Source organism: Lutra lutra, chromosome 1 (assembly GCF_902655055.1).
Source record: "Lutra lutra chromosome 1, mLutLut1.2, whole genome shotgun sequence".
Taxonomy (NCBI): domain Eukaryota; kingdom Metazoa; phylum Chordata; class Mammalia; order Carnivora; family Mustelidae; genus Lutra; species Lutra lutra.
In genome coordinates, this window is record NC_062278.1 from 215,723,897 (window position 1) to 215,745,138 (window position 21,242).

Below are 21,242 nucleotides of genomic sequence, written 5' to 3' on the forward strand. Positions count from 1 at the left end.
CTTCCTCCCCCAGGACCTGCCTGCCCGCTGCCTCTCGCAGGGAGCCTTTCTAAACTCCAGGCTGCCGGACCCTCATCCTATATCTTGGGCCTCCTCCCCCCATCAGAGCCACGTCACCCTGGGATGGTGTTTATGGGACCACGACCTGCTGGCTGTGACCCGTGGAGTCCAGTGTACGCTGGCCGTCGCCCCTTCTGCTGACCCCTTCGTCTGCAGGAGGTGTAGACGGTGCCAGAAAGCCATGGCTTCTCCCCTGGGAACTGGGGGGCAGCACACCCTCTGTGCCTGACAGGAAGGTTCAGGAGCCTGCCAGGACCATCCCTCACTCCATACTTTACTGGGCTCCTTGTCACTTTGGAACCACGAGCCAGATTCCAGGGTTGATACTAATCTTCAAAAGCTCCCACCAAGCCTGCCTTCCCCCTACAGCACTGACCCTCTTAAAGCCAGACCTCGGCCCTCCTTTCCTCAGAACCCTCCACAGCTCCCTACTCACCACCTCCCCAGAGCCCTACAAAATTTCCTTCTCCCCAGCTTCTGACTTCAACTCATTCCCCTCCAGCCAGCCACTCGGGTCTTCTGCCCAGGACCTTTGCACTGGCTCTTCTGCCTCCAGGCTCTCTCCCTAACCTCCTTTAGGTTAAAGTGTCACCTTCTCCATGAGGCATGCTCTGGCCCCCACCCAAGATGGCAAACCTCTTGAGTCTCTCTTCCTTCCCTGCCTTATGACTCTCCAAGCACTGGTCTCCTTCTAACAACACTGAACTCCTCATCCTGTGTTATTTTCCAGGTTCACCCTACAGGGCAGGGATCGCAATCACTCTGTGTCCCTGGGCTCCCTCTGGGTGTTCCTACTGACCTGTTCAATTATTGTATGTATGACTAAATGACTATCAGAAAGACAATGTGGTCCCTGCCTCGGCTTCTCTAAGTGGGCCCAACACCGAGGCCACCGAGCTGAGTAGATGGGAGACCGGACAGGGACTGAGTCTCGCAAGACCACCTGCTGTTTTTTCCTCCCTCTCTCTTTCTCCCCTGCTCCCTCCTTCCTTCCCAAGATCTTGATGCTAAAGGCCCAGTCCTGAACTGGGCTCCTGGTCTGGTCCAAGCGTGTCAAAGGAGGTGGTGCCACAGACACTCCAAAGAGACCCACACAGCAGAAGCCAGGGGCGGTGGGGGGGACATCCTGGAGTCCAGCCCCAGCCCACCCCAGGGCGAGGGAGGCAGGCCAGGGCAGCGGTGGGCAGAGAGGGCGGGCCTGCATCCTCTCTGAGGTGGCGACTTCCCCCCATTGCCTGAGGATGCTCTGGGCCCAGGGGGTCTGGGGAAGGAGGGGAGTCCCTGCGGACCAGATCTGCCTCTGTGCCAGTCTCCCTGTGGAGAGAACAGAAACCTGAGAAGTAGACGGGAGGGGCTCTGCCTGGGGCTCCACAGCGCTACATGAGCTGGAATGCTGATGATTTTTTAATGATCCCCTGTCGCAAAGAATAAGTCAGAGGCCTGAAGGCTGAGCTCAGAGCCTGTGATGCCTGGAGACTTCCTCTCAACTCCTTCCCAGCAGCCAAAGTGGAGGTGCCCACAGCAGAGCTGCTCGGCGCTGTCCCCAGCCTGACTGCTGCATAACTGTCCCCTGCTGGTGCACAGAGAACAAGGCCAGAACCCCCCTCAACCCTCGGTCCCAGAGCCCAGTGGCAGCACTGACATCCCCAGCCCCACCCCCAATGCCAGCCTGCCCTCGGAGCCAGGCTCTTCCCCAGGAGGAAGGGCAGCCCTAGAGTTTCCAAGAGACCCAGCCCCAGGGCCTGGAGCACAGCAGGAATGAAGCAAGAAGCCGGGCCCTTGTCCAGCACTCGTGCTGCTGACCCAGAGGCGCCAGCCACCCTCTCCCACCGCCAGGCTTCCCACGCACATCCTGACTGCTGTGCAGTGAATGCACTCGCAGTTTTTTTCTAGATAGACGTTCTGCCCTCCTTCCAGGACTTGTTCCCTCATCTCCTTCGGGTCTCAGCCCTAAACAGCCCTCAGAGGGGAGGCCCACCCTGACCACCCTGGCCCCTCCCCCCAGGCTCTCCCCCCACCACACCCCTGTGCCCAGGTGTCCCTGCTAAGGCCAGAGCAGCTCTTTCCGGTGCCTGGTAGCTAGTAGGTGCTTAATAAAAATGACTGAGTGACCTATTAATTCAAAGTCATTAGGAGTTGCAGCCTAAGACCACATCACCCTGAGTCCCAAGCAGGTCCCCACTGTGCTCTGGGCATCTTCCAGGCCCTTCGGGAAGGTGTCCTCAGAAGGTAGATGACAAGCACGTGCTGCCACCTTCGGGGTAATGGGCAACCCGGGGCACGAGGAAACAGCCCCAAGATAGTGGCCGCAATTCCCTCAGGCCTAGCTTCCCAAGAAGTCCTTGCGCCCTCCTGTTTCAAAGGAGCTGGAGGAGACCCACAGGACACGGAAGGCACCCTCCCCACCCTACAGGCAGAGCTGGTGACAGAGCTGAAGTTGGGCTGGAACGGCTGGCCTGGGAAGGGTGAGTCAGGCCTCACAACATCACGTGGAGAGGGGACAGGAAGGAGAGGGGCGGCATGCCTAGCCACGCCCAGCTCGGTGCCTCAGTTCCCCTACAAGGAAATGGGACAACAGAGAACACAGCTGCTGGGCTGCTAGGAAATCAAATTCCCCCGTGCCGGTGCCGGAATTCTACAAATAGCTTAACTGCCAGTCAAGGAAATGCACAAGGCTGGCCCTGGGGTATCAGGGCTCTTCTTCTTTTTTTTTTTTTTTTTAAGATTTATTTATTTATGTGACAGAGTGAGAGGGAGCGCAAGAGAGGGAACACAAGTAGTGGGAGTGGCAGAGGGAAAGGGAGAAGCAAGCTTCCCGCTGAGCAGGGAGCCTGATGCGAGGCTCAACCCCAGGATCCCAGGATGATGACCTGAGCAGAAGGCAGACATTCAATGACTGAGCCACCCAGGTACCCCCGCTTTTCTTGGGGGAGAGAGAGAGCGCACATGCGCACTTGGGCCCAAGGGTAGGGCGGGAGGGGGGTTGGTAGTGGATGAAGGAGAGAAAGAATCCCAAGCGGACTCGAGCGGGAAGCCCAACTAGGAGATCGATCCCATGATCCTGAGATCACAATGAGCAGAAATCAAGAGTCAATCAAACACTTAAACCACCTGAGCCACCCAGGGGCGCTGGCATCTCGGGGCTTTACATGGAGGCGCCCTGCCCGGGTCTTCATGCACATTTCCCATCCCTTCCGTGTTCTCAGTTCAGTGAGGAGAGGAACAAAAAGCTGACTCATGGCAGCAGGAGATGGGGTCCGGCTTCCCCTAACTGGGCGACGACAGGCAGGCTCACCTGCAGTGGGAAGACACACCTGGGGACTCAGATATACTTGGAAGACCCTGAGTCTGATCAAACGGGTCCGAACAAGAGGAACTCTGCAGAGGCTTTAGCCAATCGAGAAGAGGCAAAGCATGTGGCACCCCCAAGCCTGCTTGGTTCTCAGGCTCCCTCTGATTCGGGACAAGTCACGGAGACCTCCCATTCTAGGACACACGCCACTGGGAGGGTGTCCTATCGTGATTTATAGTAAGAAATACATTTGTATTTCTTCCCTCCATTTTTGACACAAGAGGTCCTAAAATCCTTGGAAAGCCTTAAGTGATAAGAGCAATAAAGGGGTCTTAACATTTCTAATAAGCCCCTTTCAACCACACATCGGTTTATGCTAATGAGGAGACTTCTGGAAAGCACTTAAGGATGGGAGCTACTTGCCAGGGGGACCAATTTATGTGATTAGAGGAACTTTGAGCCCCTCCCTTCCCACCCCCACCTCGACAGGGCTGGAGGTTGAATCAATCGCCAGTAGCTAGTGATTTAATCAGTCATGCCTGTGTAATGAGGCCTCATAAAAATCCCAAAAGGTCGGGGCTCAGAAAGCTTCCCAGCTGGAGAGCACGAGTTGGCGCTGGGAGAGGGGCGCCCCTTCCCCACACCCTGCCCTACACCCCTCTTCCCTCTGACTGTTCCCGAGTTCTATCCTTTTTACGTTAACCACCGATCTAGGAAGTGAACGGTTTCCCTAAGCTCTGTGAGCCGCTCCAGCAAATGCACTGAGCCTGAGGAGGGGCCCTGGGAACCTCAGATCTGCAGCCGGGCAGTAAGGAGCTCTGGGGACATCCTGGACCCGTGGTGGGGGCAAAGGGCGACAGTCTAGTGGACCTGAGCTCTTACCCTGGGGTGTCTGACACCATCCCCAGGCAGGAAGGCGGTGTCGGAACGGAGGTAACTGTGGGCCACGCAGTCCACGTCCACCGTGAACTGGAGAACTGCTTAGTGGTGCGGGAAAAACGTCACATACACCAGAGAAAGTGACAGCCCCAGCCCCAGCTGGCATTCCGGCCAGCCCCTGCCTGGCTCGCACCAGCTCCTGGCTCTGTTTCCTCATCAGGACACAAGGTCCTTGCCCTGAGTGCTGTAGAGTCTATCGGCTTTACAGAAAAGGCCCCGCCAGGGCCAGGCTCCCAGGGAAAGGTGCCAGAGAAAGAGCTGTTGATAATCCCGCCTGCCCTGCACGGGCAGAGAAGAGGCATGGCAGCAGCCCACAGGGGGTCAGGGTGCTGGGCACTGGAGAAAGCTGCGGACAAAGCACATCAGGATTCGGGGGAGGGGGGTAGAAATCATAAAGAGAATGTAAGAATAGGATGAGGTTACTAGGTAGGTGGTGCTGAGGAACTCAGGTAGCAGGGATGGGATGGGGGGTGGGGGCGCGGGGCTCTCAGGAGAGGAGGACGAGGAAGGTGGGCAGGGTGTTCCAGGGAGGGGGCGCAGTGAGGGCAAAGGCCTGGAGGCGTGAATGAACGAGCTGACCTTGAAGATGATGAGCACGGAGGGAAGGTGGTGGCTGCAGCTAGGGACCAGGAGGAGGCAAGGTCCCAGGGGCCAGCAAGGCCCTGTTGGGGTCAGAAGGCTTTGAGAAGGAAGCGGGGAGCCAAGCCCTGCCATCCCCTCTCTGGAGCCTGGGAACACCAGCCAAGGTCAAGGGCTCAGCAGGCCACATTCCAGGCAGGAACAGTCCCCACCACCCAATTTACCAGGCCAAGGGGTGGTGCCTAGGGAGAAGCAGGGTTCACACATGGACCATCAAACTTCCTGGTGGCTGTGGTTTTAGGTATTATTTTATAAAGATTTTAAGTAATCTCTATACCCAATGTGGGGCTCAAACTTATAACCCCAAGATCAAGAACTGCATGCTCCACTAAGCCAGCCAGGTGCCCCATGCCGTCTCAGGGAATTTTTAATCTAAGCAGATTAAAAGTAACAGCTCACTAAGAGCAGTGTGGACCAGAAGGCAGGCATCACTGGGTGTCACAGGCATCAAGAGGACAAAGGCCCCTGGCAGAGCCACATCATGGGATGCCAGACTGACCCCACAGGAGGTATAGCAGCCACACCAAAGCCAGGGCCACAAGGGAGGTATCGCTATCACCCCATTTTACAGATGAGGAAGCTGAAGCAGAGAGAGGGAAGCCACTTGCCCCAGGCCCCAGACACTAGGTGTAGTGTGTGCTCCAGAGTCCTGCTCTCCAGAGTCAGCTGGACAAAAGTCTACTCTCTAGAAGCGATGCAGCCCCACGTAGCCCCTAGAGGGTCCTCCACCAATCACCATGTCCCCCACTACGCTTAGCCTCCTTCCTTTTATTAGTGGGATGTCCCGCCTCCCACCCAGCTAGGGCACCTCTGCTGTTCATCGCCCTGGACCCCCCACCTCTAGGTCACTCTAGACTGCCCCTCACCCTCACAGCACTGCCCTGGGCCAGACCTCATCACCTCTTGCCTGGTTCGAGGCTACCCTCTCCCAGGCCTCTCTGCCTGTCCTCCTTCCACAGGGCAGCCAGTGGGCTGAGCCAGTCTTACCCCACCCATGTGCTCTTTGGGCTCTCATGTCTAATCCTTCACCAGACTGCCAGGCCATGTCACCTGCCTCCTGACCCTCCCCCCAGCCTCCCTTCACAGCTTCACACATGCTGTAGCCCCTGCCCAGAACATTCTCCCTGGGCCCCTGGCCCAAAATCAATCTAACGGCCAATATACTCTCTCACACCCCCAGTCCTGCTGCCTCGCAGCCTGGCCATGGCATCCCGTCTGCTGTCTCCCTGGCATCCGGCAGAAGTCCAGCTTGGAATGGTTACGCATCCACTAGCAGCAATGAGACCAGAGATGCCACAGTCAGGTGGAGAAGGAGGAAGGAGTACGTGTGCTGGGGCACAGCAAGGGCCACTACCACACGGGACACCGGGGCCTCGCTTCCCACCTCCACCACTAGCCCAACAGGATGCGACCACAATTCTATCTCCACAGCCGCCACCCTGTCCCCACCTTCCCCCAGGCACCACTCCCACCTCTTCCAGTCCCCTGCCCCCGCCCGGCTCCTGTGGTGTCTCCCTCCAGCAGCCACAGGATCTGGACAAGTGACACATGGGCCTAAGGGTGCACCCCACCAAGTGGTTTTAGGGCTGGGCTCTCACGATGACCCTCCTGTGTGCTCTTGGGCAAGTGGCTTCATCTCTGGAAGCTCTAGTTCCCTCCTCTGTAAAGTAGTGATGACGGGAACGGAGACCCCAGTGTTAGTCCAGGTCAGGCACGAGGCTGATGTGCACCCTCAGAGTTTCTGCCTTCAGCGCTCTTCATATCTTCCACTCTCCGCTGGAAGGAGAGCTCCCCCTTCCCTGACACCCAGCACACCTGTCAGCCTTGGCTCCAACATCACTTCTTCGGAAAAGCCCCAGAATGCCCCACACTCTAGGATGAAGTTAGTCACTCTCCCCTCTCCATACACACTCCAATCTGGGGGTGGGGGGCAGGCCTGCCTGTCGCCTCCCAGTCTCCTGCTTCTGTCCCCTGGCACCAATGTGAATGCCAGGTGGGTAGGTGGCGGGTGGCGGCAGCAGCCTTAGTCCTGTCACTGCTGTGCCCTGGGCCTGGAACAGCCTGTGGCATGCACTAAGTGCACAGTGGACCACAGCTGGTGACGGCCACCATGGAGATGATGGGGGAGCCCTCCTGCCATAACACAGCCTGCCACCTTCCAGTGCAGAAAGCCAGCAGACCTGTTCTCCCAGCAGGCCATCTGGAACAAGCCAGCAGAAAGCACAAAACCGCAGCCCCTGCCTCAGCAACGCACAGGGAGGACCCGGAGTGTGCCAGGCACCGTGCTGCGGGTTGGACGTACTGAATAACGTGGTCTTCATGGCAACCAACAAAGTCAGCGCTATTATCTTCACTGTCCAGACAGGAAACACATCGTGAGCAGCCGTCCCTCCCCAGGGGCCATGAGGCCAGTACGCTGCAGAGTCACTATCTGAACCCAGGCAGTCTTAGCTCCCAGGGCCGACCCACCAGGGCAGAGGCTTTCCCCTGTGTGGCCCTGGGCCAGAAGCAAGCCCATCAGCATCAGCTGGGAACTCATTAAAAATGCATATGCTCAGCCCCCTCCCACCGCCGCCCTCTATCAACCTGCTGAATGGAAAGCGGAAACCCACTGGGCCAAGCCTTCTGTGACTCTCTGCCGCACTGCCATCCGAAAGCCCCGGCTCTGCTACCGACAGTCTTGGCCCAGCTGATTGGACACTTACTGGCCGCCTGTGGCCTATGACACGGCAAGGCTCACAGGGAAGAAGTGAGGGCCAATCGGCTACGGCCTCGCACTGGAGTCACGCCCCCTCGCAGGTGGGCTGGGCGGAGTCAGAGGATGAAAATGAGAGCACGTGACTGGGGCGCCACACAGGGGAGGGACTGAGATCTGACTGGGTGACGCCCATCCTGTGTGGGGTGTCCCGTGTAAAGGCAGGTGGCCTGGTTAAGCTTCAGTTTACCGGTAAAATGGGGGTGTGTCAGCTGCCTTCCTGGCACGGGTGTGTCTAACCTGGCCGTGCGGTGAGCCTGGCGCCCTCTGAACACTGACCCAACCAAGGCCAATATTCCAGGCACGGAAGCCACTCGGGGCTCTGGAGGGGGCTCTGGAGGGAGGCAAGGCCATGCCCCCGAGAGCTCCCCAGTCCCCTTCTAGCTTCTGACCCGAGGTGCTTTTCAAGAAGACCTCAGCAGGTTTTATGCTGGAAGACATGCCCACCTCATGCCAGACTTGTATGGAAAGAACAGAAATAAACGGGGCCACCCAGGCGAAGACAGAAAAAAAATCTACACCGGCCATTCTATATTCAGAGGATGGGCCTCTCCCCAAAGCCAACGTCGTCATCAAAACAGACACAGCGGTGATGCTGCTCTAAGGAAAAGAGGCGATGGGACAACGGAGTGTAGGAGGGGACTGATCAGAGCAGCTGGAAAACTAGCCAGGGGAGATATCTCGGGGGACAACTGGCAACATGAGTATGGCCTGCGCATCAGATACCAGGCAGAAATGATGACTTTCCTTGGGTGAGGCTCTATGACTGTAGGAAGGTGTCCTTAGTGCAAGGGGAGGCTCACTGAAGTATTCTGGGTCGACGTGTCACAATGTCTGCTACTGATTTTGAAAGCGTTCAGCGAAAATGTGTTATCCACAGTGTAGCCAGCAAACGTGGCGACTAGCGGCCTGGTCACAATGGAGGATATGAGGCGTGGGTGTTCACCGAACTGTGCTTCAACTATGCTACCCACGTGGAGACCATGAATTCAAGCCCAAATGACAGCCCAAGACCCTGGACGCCGCCATCGGCCCCCTCACTCCTGCCAGGCGCCACGTCCACACTCATTTCCTGCTGCAGCGGTGAGCTGTCCCACTGTACCTGTTTTTGAGAAGATGAGCTGCAGAATGAGAGGTCGCCGGGTGACGATTCCTGAACCTCGGGGAAGGAAGTCCCTGTGGGAGGGGAAAAGGACAGAAGTTACTCACGCGGCTGGCTTGCAAGGCAGGAAGTGTGACCACAGATGTGGGGCAATCCCGTCTTGCGAGTGGGGCAACGTCGGCAAAGACACCAGTCCCAGCCCAGCACTGGGAAACGCTCTGACCTCGGAGGGTCACGAAGCCACAAGGGGCAGAGGAGGGACTGGAATGAAGGCTGCTGATGAGTGGTACCGAGTCCCTCTGGCTGCCAGCGCTCCAGCCCCAGCCTGCCCAAAGAGCTCTTTCATGGACAGATATTTGAACAACGTCCGCCACACCTCAAAGAAATCTGTACATTTCCGATGTGCACGTTATACATTGATATAATGCCATATGTATGATAGGAAAATGAAACAAAAGTAGTTGATGACAAAATATGATGTTTCACGTCCCAAAAAGACCAATCAATATAGGCAGGAAGTAGATCAGTGCTTGCCCAGGGGTGGGAAACAAGGAGGGAGATTTCTGGGATGCTGGGATGCTGGACACGTTCTAAAACTTGACTGTGGTGGTCAACTTACTAATATTTACTGTAAATTTACTAAAAATATCACTGCATTTGAAACGGGTAGATTTCCTAATACAGAAACAATCCCTCGATAAAACAGTGAAATAAAAAATGTATCCTGTATATTTCACTACAGAAATGGGCACCACCGGGCGCCTGGGTGGCTCAGTGGGTTAAGCCGCTGCCTTCGGCTCAGGTCATGATCTCAGGGTCCTGGGATCGAGTCCCACATCGGGCTCTCTGCTCAGCAAGAAGCCTGCTTCCCTCTCTCTCTCTCTCTCTGCCTGCCTCTCCGTCTACTTGTGATCTCTCTCTGTCAAATAAATAAATAAAATCTTTAAAAAAAAAAAAAAGAAAGAAATGGGCACCACCCACACCTGCTTACACTAGCAATGTGGATGCATGCCAAGTAGGGCGACCAGAAGGCACTCTGGACCAGTGAGAAAGGAAAGTCAAAGAGCAGGGATCCAGGGGGGCACTGGAGTAGAAGGGGGACTTTCAGAGATCATTAAAGCCATGCAGAGGATTCTTGTGTTGTCTCATGTAAAAATGGAGAAAGGTTCTAGGTTCGGAGAATTTCAAACAAGGAGTGTGCCTAGATAAATGTTTAGGTCAACTGCAATCTGGGCAGGACACAGGCCAAGTGGTACGGGGCATCCCCCCTGGGATGGTCAGAGAAGGCCCCTCAGAGAAGCAGAAACAAGAAATGAGCCACATGCAGGGCTGCGGAACAGCAGGGCAGGAACAGCTCACCAGGCCCTAAAGTCAGCTCTTCACCAAGACCCTCACCAGAGGGGGCAGCCCAGTGTCTCCAGGAGAGCAAAGCCACTTCGAGGCAGATGCCAGGCTCTCCCCGGGCAGGGCAGGCCCACCGGTGGCTGTTAACCTCAAGCACCACACATGGCCTTGGCCCTAGCCCCAGGCCCCCTGACCCCCTGGCTCAGAGGCAAAGACCTGAGAGGCAGGGATGGGAGACCCCTCGCATATCAGAGACACAGCATCCTCCATCAGCACAGGCCCTCCAACACAGAATCAGCGACAGCAGTAGTGACAGTGTGTGCGTCTTTTGCCAGAATAATCTCCCACTCTGCCTCTTCGACGCAACCCAACGGGTCCATGATGGAACGATACAGAAACGTGGGAACACATCCCTCCCGTGCCGCATGTGTGAGCGACACAGGATCCTTTTTCCCTGCTGACCCATGTTCGGTGGCATGGATGGGACACAGTTTGCTTATCCGCTCTCTTGCTAATGGGACATCTGGGGTCTTTCCAATTTGGGGGCATTACAAATACAGCTGCTGTGAACATTTGCACACGTGCCTCTCGTAGACACACACCCCCATTTCTCCTGCTGAGTCAGAGGGTGGGCCTGAACAGGCAAAACTCGTCTCTGGAGATAGAAATCAGAGCAGTTGGTTCCCTTTGGAGAACTGATTAGAAGGGGCACGAGGAACTTTCTGGGATGACAACATCCTCTATCTTGATCTGTCCGGTGGTTTCCTGAGTGTATGCATTTATTTAAAAAAGAAAAAAAACAAAAAAACAAAAAACAAGGTCACTAGGTGTCAGGGAGTGGTGGGACTGTGAACTGAAATTCATGGGGTCTGTCCTCTAACTCCAGTTCACCCCGCCTCTGGGCTCGCGCATCTGACTCAAAAGCCGCTGGCATCTCCCCAGCCCCGGCCTAGCCTTCCGCCACTGGTATCAGCACACGCTGTCCTGTGACTGTTCTGGGCGTGGCTGGGGGGCCAGGCACCATGAGCACAATGGTAACCCGACAGACAACAGACAATGAGAGCTTCAGCAGAACACGAGGACCAGCATGCCGCCCGAGAGAGCCCTGAGCGCTCTGGGCACATGCAGCGGAGGCAGCCTTCTGGGGCTGGGACTTGGTGGGGAGTGGGAAGGATGACTAGAGCTGCAGCCTGGACAGAGGAGGCGCGGCCCGAGGGGGAGAAGGCTGAAGGATGATGCTGGGCAGGCGCACAGGGCCTCACATACCAGCCCAGGAGCACCAGGAGCCCCAGGACTCCTCCGACTGTTTCCAGAAGTTCTCAGACTCCTGAGTGGAAAGAGCAGCAACACCACCCACAGCTGGGACAGTCCCCCCACAAGAGCAGCTCCCCAGAAATTCCCAAGAGTCTCGGTGAGGAGGGGCCTGTCCGGCTGCCCCGAGGCCCACCCAGAGGGTTTTCTGACACGCGGCAGTGGGAGCTCTCTTGGGGCTTCCTTCCCCTGGGAAGAAAACCAGGCCCGGGCCTGGCCCCACGATCCTCCTCCCGGGTTCCTCCCAGGTTTGCTCTAAAGCAAAGACCAGGGATCCAAGCCTCCCTCCTGAAGAAGTCACTCGATCCATCCCACATTTCACAGGGTCCTCTACCTGCCCATCCCACCACCCCCATCCCACGCCTGCAATTTCCGTACTTCTGGTTTCCAGCCTCTGCAGGCACTGCTCCCTCTGCTAAGAAACCCCTCCCCTCACATATTCCGTACCCACAGGTGGGCAGATGCAGTGGGCTGCACCCCTCCTTCCCAAACATATACCCCTTTTCACTCCCACAACGTGGTCTTCAACAGAAGTCCAGTCCTATGACGGCACATGACTTCACCTGGCTTGGTCACTATTGGATCTCCAGCACCTAGAACAGTGCCTGGCGTAGAGCAGGTGCTCATTAAATGTTTGGCGAATGGCCCAGAGGAATATGGGCTCTGGAGCCAGACAGCCTGGGTTCAAAGCCCAGCAGGGAGGGGAAGGCACAACAGGAGGTGGCACCAGGGGGCAGATCAGAAGCCCCAGCTGTTTATTTACTGTTGTTTGAACAGAGCCTAAGATCCCACCAGGAACCCTTGGCTTCCAGCCCCCCACATGGGCGGGGTTGCCTGCCTGAGGGAACAATGGAGGCTTAAAACCCAGGCTGACAAGTGGGCAGGTGGAGGCCTTCCAGGGGAGGGAAAACAAACAGATAAGCCAGCAGAGGATGAGTCAGAGCTGGCAAGTGCCCAGGTCACCCCTCACCTGGGCAGCATGATGGCAGGAGCCTCAGCAAGTGCCCGAGGCTGGGATCCCTTCCTCATCACCATATCCTCGTGGGGGTCACTCAAAGCCTCAGTGTGACCAGGAGACATCAGCACAGCACCAGCCACGGGAAGAGCCCTCAGCAGGAGGCCCATGCTCGAGGGACCTGTTTGTACCCAACTCACTCTCTCAGGCTGACAAGAGCCCAGACGGGGAGCACTGGCTGTCCCCCAGCCCAGCTCTAAGCCCATCTCTGCCAACATCTCAGCAAATCCTCTAGCAACACCAAAAGAATGATACCAGGGCCAGGTAGGCAAACTAAGGCTCAGAGTTTCAGGGCGTGCCCAGGCAACTCAGCGAGGAAGGAGCAGAGCTGTGATGGGAACACAAGTGGGATATCAATGAGGCAGACCCCCCCCCCCTGCAATCACCCTCATTCCCCCCAGGGCCTCCACTGTGGTTCTGCTAGAACAGAGGCAGAGTTCACCGCTTGGCCTCTGGAGCCTCACCATCCAGTCCACATGCCCCATGGTCCCCAGCCAGTGCCTGCCTCATTACCACCCATCTGGATGCCATCCAACAGTAACCACTGGTCACCCAGAGCCCAGCCCACACTCAGTGGCCCCAGGCAGGTGCCAGTGTATCTTTGGGGTCACAGCAAGGGGCAGGCAGGCTGACTGAGACTGCAGACCCAGGGCTCTGTCCAGCCGTCACCACCCACCCCGCCCCGCAGCAAGCCCCGCTGGCTCCACCTGCGCAGCGAGCATGAACCGGCCCCCTTCTCTGCACATCCAAGGCCATCACGCAAGCCATCGGTGCTTGCCCGGACCAGCGCAGCTGCTGCCTCTCTGGCTACTCTCCAGCTACCCGCCCTCACCCCCAGAGTGCCCACAGGATGCCTGTGGATGCCACGTCAGAGCACGCCCCCCCTCTGCTCAGAGGCTTCCCAAAGCTCCTACCTCCCTCGGGGTAAAACCCCAAGTCCTCTCTGAGGCCCACAAGGCCCTGCACGACCTGCCAGTCACCATCCCAGCCCTGTCCCTCACTCACTCAGCTCCCATTATACTGTTCTCTGACACATCCCCCCAAAAAAGGTAGGTTCCTGACTCAGGGCCTTTGCACTGACTACTCCCTCAGCCTCAAACACTCTCCCTACAACATCCACAGGGCCAACTAGCAACTCCCGGCTAAACTACCTCTTCTGCACCCACTGCTTGGCACCCCTGATTATGAGGTCCTGCTCTGTTATATGCCATCGGTTTAATTCTCAATTCTTCTCATGACTGGCACCTTCCAATTTACTCATTTGTCCATAGAACGGTGGTCTGTCCCTTCCCTCCCACCCTCTCCTCAGCTCTCAACAGCGAGCCAGGCATGAGGCAGGTGACCAATGTCTGTGGGATGTGGGACCAAATGTGCCACTGTCCAATGAGACTGAGGCTCAGATGGGGGGTGGGCAGTGCTGTTGACTTTGCCAATCCCACTCCAGGTGCCTCCCCTTCACAAATCCCAAGCAGCCTCCTCCCTACTCAGCAATCCTGAGGTTCCAGAACCTGCCCCACCCTTGGCTCTCGGCCACAGGGTCACCTGCTCCAAGGTCTCATCTGGAGGCCAGGCCAGAAGAAGTGGCCCATGGAGACGAGCAGCCGTGGCTCTTGGGTCTCTCAGACCCCAGCTGGAATCAATCCAGGCACTCCCAATTCTTTTCTGGACTATCTGTGCAGGTCTGGTCACCTTTATTTATTTTTTTAAAGACTTTATTTATTTATTTGAGAGGGAGAGAATGAGAAAGAGAGAGAGAGTAGGAGAGCGGGGAGGATCAGAGGGAGAAGCAGACTCCCCGCTGGGCAGGGAGGCCCATGCGGGACTCGACCCCAGGACTCCAGGATCACCACCTGAGCCGAAGGCTGTCACTTAACCAACTGAGCCACCCAGGCGCCCAGGTCTGGTCACCTTTCTGTGCCTCAGTTTCCTCATTTGTAAAGTGGGGATAATGTCACCTGCCTCAGATGGTAGTTTGAGGGGTTTGCAAAGTTCTTACCATGTTACCCAAAAGAAACCATTTGCCCTATACAATCAAGGGAAAACTGGACACGATATGAATCTGACCATGACCCTCCTTGGCTCCAAAGGGCTCCTGATGGCCTCCAAGGCCCTGAGCAATTGCCCTATCACCTCCCTACCCTCACTGCTACCCTCACTCACTCCCTCAACCACACTGCTGGTCAAGGTACAGCAGACAGGCCAAATCTAATTTTGCTGCAGGACCTTTGCACGTACTCAGCACCTGCCTGGAATGACCATCTCCTCTGAGCCTTTCCACAATCTTGACTTCCTCTGGTCACTCAGAACTCAATTCAGATGTCAACTCTTCTGAGAGTCTTAACTGTCCCTTGCTGACACCCCCACTCCACATCACCCTGTTTTCAATCTCCTCCATGGGTCTGCAAGGATGGCCTCTCCCGGGACACCTGGGTGGCTCAGTGGGTTAAGCCTCTGCCTTCGGTTCAGGTCATGGTCTCAGGGTTCTAGGATCGAGCCCTGTGTTGGGCTCTCTGCTCAATGGGGAGCCTCCTTCCCCCCACCCCCCCGCCTGCCTCTCTGCCTACTTGTGATTTCTGTCAAATAAATAAAATCTTAAAAGAAAAAAGGATGGCCTCTCGCTGTGGCAGTGCTTTCCAGAGTGAAATCTGCTAACCACCTAGATGTCCATCAGCATGGCACTGGCTAAATCAATCTTGGAGTTGGCCCAAGACGCAATCCAGGCCACAGTGCCGAAAGCAAAGTGTGATGCACAGAATTGTGTCCTCCAAACTTCTTTTAATGCCTGTGCACATTCCTGCCTGTGTGGGGACAACAAACTTGGAGGGGACACGGAGCCTTTGATGGAAGTCATGTATGGAAGGCAAGTGGAAAAACTTTGTTTTAAGTTTCTAACTTGACTTGAATTTCGGTCTTCCGTGACTTTTTTTACAACTTTTGTAACAGGTAAACATTAATTCTGGGGGCGCCTAGGTGGCTCGGTAAGTATTTGTCTGCCTTTGGCTTAGGTCATGGTCCCAGGATTCTAGGATCAAGCCCCACATTGGGCTCCTTGCTCAATGGGGAGCCTGCTTCTCCTTCTCCTTCTGCTGCTCCCCCTGCTTGTGCACTCTCTCTCTCTCAAAAATAAATAAAATCTTTAAAGATAGGTATATATTAATTTTTAACTTTTCAGTTGTTCTGAGAAGCACCAAAGCAACCCGTTGGCCAAGAAGAATTTTCACAGTTGACAGAAAAACCACTGGCATTTGGGGACCCAAGCTCTTGAGTCTGCCCTCCTGGGGGTCACCTGAGCATCCTCACTGCTCACCCTGCAGCAGAAAGCCTGGGTGACGCAGCCATCCCAGCTGCATGCCAGCTGTGTGACCTTGGCAACAAGGTTACTCACATCCTGGGCCTAGCCTCCTCGTCTATAAAATGGGGTGTGGCGGGGACAGGAGAAGACAGTGCAGGTGCTGGGGCATAAGTGAGTCCCCACTGCATCTCTAGGGCCTGGCTGGCCACACATGGATCCCTAGTTCTGCGCATGTCACCGCACGGGGGGCGCAACTGAGCCAGAGGGAGGCTGCTGGTAAAGAGAAAAGAAAGCCAGGCAGTGCCCCACCACACTCCCAGCATCCCAGAACCATCCTCCTTGCAGGCTCCTTCTTCAAGTAGGAGAATGGGTGTGCGTCCTCCCCAGTCCCCTCCCCAGAGCCTCTCCCAGATGTCTTCCAGACAGAGGGTGTCACACAAGACAGGATGGCCTTACCACCCTTTCTCTGGCCATGCCTTTCTCACCCCAACAGCCGATCTGTCTTTAACACACCCGAAGATATCCCCGTCCCCTGCTCGGTCCCAAACCCCTTAGGCTGAGTCCCCTGGGTGCCAGCTCCCCAGCCCTCCGTGTCCCACCCTTGCCCTGCCCCGTGTGTTCCCAGCCCGGCAGCCAGGGAGAGCTTTGCAAACCACAAGTCAGATCACGCTACCCACATGCTTAAAACCCACCAGTGGCTTCCAGCAAACCTGGGACAAAACCAACGTCCTTCCTGCAGCCCACAAGGCCCAACACTAGTGCCCCATCACCTCCCTGCCATTCTCTGCTGGCTCCCCCAGCTCCCGCCTCCGGGCCCCACGGACATCTAACTTCAGTCTCCTTCTGGGCTCCTTTGCCTCCAGATGCCCCCAAAGAGCCCTCCACTCTTTCTTCAGACACTGGCTGGATGTCACCTGCAGGGAGAGGTCCCCTGAGCGCTTCGCCAGGCTGGGCTCTGTCCCCTCTCCATGCTTCCTTCCTGCGTACTGGTCCCCATTCTAAACCATCTGCTTTGTTCACGGCCTGCTCCCCTGCACCCAGCACGGCACCTGGCACATGACAGGTGCTGAGAAGCGCATGTAAGAGGGGCTAGCATCTCCAGGCTGCACACAACACAGCACAAAGATAAGCTCTGTACACAGTAGTCTCTGTTCCGCCTTCACCTTCAGGGACACTCACCAACCCCACTTCTCAGATGAAGAAACTGAACCTAGAGAGTTTTGGTCACCTAGGTCAAAGCCACCTAAGCTAACAGCAATCCCTTCCCACCAACACCAACCAGTGACGCACCAACCCAATAGGCTTCATTCCCCACCTGCCGGCACCACCCTGGTCACCACACCAGAAACAAAGCTGAACTCTGAAGATGGGACGGCCAGTCACAGCTCCCTGCAGGTACAAAGTGGCCAGGAGATCATGACAGTGGAGAGCACAGAGGCTGCAGCTGGACAGCTCAGCCACAGCCTCGCCGAGAGACCTGAACAAGGGCCTTCCCTTGTCCAGTTCTCGGTTTCTCCATCTGGAAGATGGGGATGGTAACCCCGCCCTCCCCGTCAGGCTGTCAGCAGGATTAGGACAAGTCACATGAAGCCCGGTGCCTGGCACATCTAGGGCCCTATCGCAGCAGACTGGTTGATGAGGGAGATGGCAGACAGGAAGACCTTCCTTGGCACCTCAAGAAGGACCCTGGCACAGTCTTTCCTGGCAGGCCTGGCAAGATGATTCTAAGTCAGCTCCCACTCCGACCCAGCAATCCCCTTCCAGGGATCAGCCCTGGGCACAGCAGACGCACAGGCCTGTCGCCTCACCCCAAGGCCCGGTCTGGAGGGGGAAACTAAAAGCTCACGCAAGAGAACAAGTGGACTGAGTCGGGCTGGGCTGGACTGAGGCCCAGCAAGCAGAAGCAAAGAGAGCACGAGACCAGGGAAACAGGCAAGTCAACAGCAGTCGCAGGGAGATGTCAATACCCCATCCTCAATCAAGGACAGAACACCGGGCAAAAGATCAACGAGGAAACAGAACACATCGACGCCAGCATAAACCAATGAGATCTACCAGGCCTGCAGAGAACCCTCCACCCAACACCAGCAGAACACACATTCTTATCAAGGGCACATGGAACATTCTCCAGGCTAGGCTGTATGAAGGTTAGGCCATAAAACAAGACTCATAAATGTCAAGGGACTGAAAAAAATCACACAAAGTATGTTCTTTGGCCACCGTGGGATGGAATGAGAAATCAGTAACAGAAGGAAATTTGGGGAAATTCACAAGTACGTGGAAATTAATAACAACACATTCCTGAACAACCAGGGAGTCAAAGACGGAAACGTAATGGAAATTAAAAATACTTTGAGATGAATGAAAATGAAAGCACACTCGGGGCGCCTGGGTGGCTCAGTGGGTTAAGCCGCTGCCTTCGGCTCAGGTCGTGATCTCGGGGTCCTGGGATCGAGTCCCACATCGGGCTCTCTGCTCAGCAAGAAGCCTGCTTCCCTCTCTCTCTCTCTCTGCCTGCCTCTCCGTCTACTTGTGATCTCTCTCTGTCAAATAAATAAATAAAATCTTAAAAAAAAAAAAAAAAAAGAAAGAAAATGAAAGCACAACATACAGGCCAAAACTTACAGGCTTCAGTAAAAGCAGTATGCAGAGGAAATTTTATAGATGTAGGCACCTATGTATGTTTTTTTAAGATTTTATTTATTTCTTGGGGCACCTGGGTGGCTCAGTGGGTTAAGCCTCTGCCTTCGGCTCAGGTCATGATCTCAGGGTCCTGGGATCGAGTCCCACATCGGGCTCTCTGCTCAGCGGGAAGCCTGCTTCCTTCTCTCTCTCCTGCCAGCCTCTTTGCCTACTTGTGATCTCTCTCTCTGTCAAATAAATAAATAAAATCTTTAAAAATATATATAAAAAAAAAGATTTTATTTATTTCTTTGTCAGAGAGAGAGTGGCGGGAGTGGGGGTACAGGCATGGGCAGCAGCAGGGCAGGCAGAGGGAGAAGCTGGCTCCCGCTGAGCAAGGAGCCAATGGGGGACTCGATCCCAAGACCCAGGGACCATGACCTGGGCCAAAGGCAGACACTTTACGGAGTCAGCCACCTAGGCGTCCCAAGGTACCTATATTTAGGAAAAAAAAAAAAAAAAAAGGACAGGAAGATGCTGGGTGGCTTAGTCAGTTGGGTGTGTCTGACTCCTGGTTTTAGCTCAGGTCATGATCTCATGTGTTGTGACATGGAGCCCCACACTGGGTTTCCCTGCTCAGTGGGCAGTCTGCTTGAGATCCTCTCTCTCCTTCTGCCTCTCTCCCACACTCGCTAATAAATAAATCTTAAAAAAAAAAAAAAAAAAAAAAAAGATGGGCGCCTGGCAGGCCCATCAGAGAGCATGTGATTCTTTTTTTTTTTTTTTCCCATTTATTTATTTGACAGAGATCACAAGTAGGCAGAGAGGCAAGCAGAGAGAGAGGAGGAAGCAGGCTCTTCACAGAGCAGAGAGCCCGATGCGGGGCTCGATCCCAGGACCCTGGGACCATGACCCGAGCCGAAGGCAGAGGCTCTAACCCAGGTGCCCCAGAGAGCATGTGATTCTTAATCGGGGTTGTGAGTTCCAGCCCCAGACTGGGTGTACATATCACTTAAAAATAAAATATTCAGGGCATCTGGGTGGCTCAGGCAGTTAAGTGTCTGCTTTTGGCTCAGGTGATGATCCCAGGGTCCCGGGATCAAGTCCTGCATCGGGCTTCCTGTTCAGTGGGGAGTCTGCTTCTCTGCCCCTCCCCGGCTCCTGCACATTCTCTCTCCCCCTCTCTCGCTCACTCTCTCTCAAGTAAATAAATCTTTAAAGTAAATAAAATAAAATACAATAAAATCTTTAAAAAGAAAATAAAAAATAGGGCACCTGGGTGGCTCAGCGGGTTAAGCGTCTGCCTTTGGCTCAGGTCATGATCCCAGGGTCCAGGGCTCGGGCCCCGCATCGGGCTCTCTGCTCCACAGGGAGCCTGCTTCCCCTCTCCCTCAGCCTGTCTCCCCCACTTGCGCTCTCTCCTACGCTCTCTCTCTTCCTCTGAAATAAATAAAACCTTTAAAAGTTTTTAAATAAGTTACTTAAAATTTAAAAAGACAGACATACAGACTATACAGGTTGTTCTATGCCAATTATACCTCAATAAAGCTTTAACATTTAGAAATTTAAAAAAAAAGAAAAATTTAAGGGGCTCCTGGGTGGCTCAGTGGGTTAAAGCCTCTGCCTTCGGCTCAGGTCATGATCCCAGGGTCCTAGGATCGGGCCCCGCATCGGGCTCTCTGCTCCACAGGGAGCCTGCTTCCCCTTCTCTCTCTGCCTGCCTCTCTGCCTACTTGTGCTCTCTCTCTCTGTGTCAAATAAATAAATAAAATCTTTGGGGGGGGGGTGGAGAAGTTTTAACAGAGCCTTCACAACCTCTGCCAAAAAATAAGAGAGGAAGGAACACTTCCTAACTGGTCCTATGAGGCCAGCATTATCCTGAGACCAAAGCTAGACAAAAACATGACAAGAAAACAGACTAATATTTCTTACGAATACAGACCGGAAAAATCCTCAAAACAAATACGGGTAAGCCAAATCCCACAACATATAAAAAGGATTATGCACCGGAGCCAAGTAAGATTTATCACAGGAATGCCGGAACCGTCCAAAAATGCAAAATCAATCAATGCAACACACCATATGAAGAGTAAACGACAAAATTATACCATGATCTCAACAGATGCAGAAAAGGCATTTGATAAAATCCAACACCCTTTCACGATAAAAACACTCAACAAACTAGGAACGGAAGGGAATTTATCTCAACCTGATAGAGGGCATTTACACAAAACCTACTGCTAACATCCTACTAATGGTAAAGCACTTAAAGCTTTCCCTCTAAGATCAAGAACAAGACAAGGATATCCACTCCCACTTCTTTTTTTTTTTCTTTTTAAAGATTTTATTTATTTATTTGACAGACAGAGAGATCACAAGTAGGCAGAGAGGCAGGCAGAGAGAGAGAGGAGGGGAAGCAGACTCCCCGCCGAGCAGAGAGCCGGATGTGGGGCTCGATCCCAAGACCCTGAGATCATGACCTGAGCCGAAGGCAGAGGCTTTAACCCACTGAACCACCCAGGCACCCCTCCACTCTCACTTCTATTCAGTATTGTCTGGAGGTTCTAGCCAAGGCAATAAGACAGGAAAAAAAAAAAAAAAAAAGTACATCCAAAGGAAGAAGCAAACTATTCAAAGATGACATGATCGTGTCTATAGAAACCGCTACAGAATCCACCAAAAACAACACAAAAACCTAAATAAGTGAAAAGACATCCAGTATTTACAGACTGGAAAACTTAATATTGTTAAGATGGCAGTACTCCCCAAATAGATCTAAATCTTTCCAACAGGGGCACCTGGATGGCTCAAGTCATGATTTCATGGTCCTGGGATCGAGCCCTGCATCAGGCTCCCTGGGAGCCTGCTTCT

General features: G+C 54.6%; 1 protein-coding gene across 13 annotated transcripts in view; it reads right to left on the reverse strand.

Annotated features, from left to right (window-relative positions):
- DNM2 (dynamin 2) overlaps window positions 1–21,242 on the reverse strand; it is an 84,554-nt gene that overhangs the window by 45,683 nt on the left and 17,629 nt on the right. For all 13 annotated transcript variants that reach the window (XM_047702439.1, XM_047702492.1, XM_047702380.1 and 10 more), the window contains exon 2: window positions 8,788–8,861. In XM_047702439.1, the coding sequence (XP_047558395.1) occupies window positions 8,788–8,861 (74 nt within the window). The remainder of the gene's footprint in view (window positions 1–8,787; window positions 8,862–21,242) is intronic.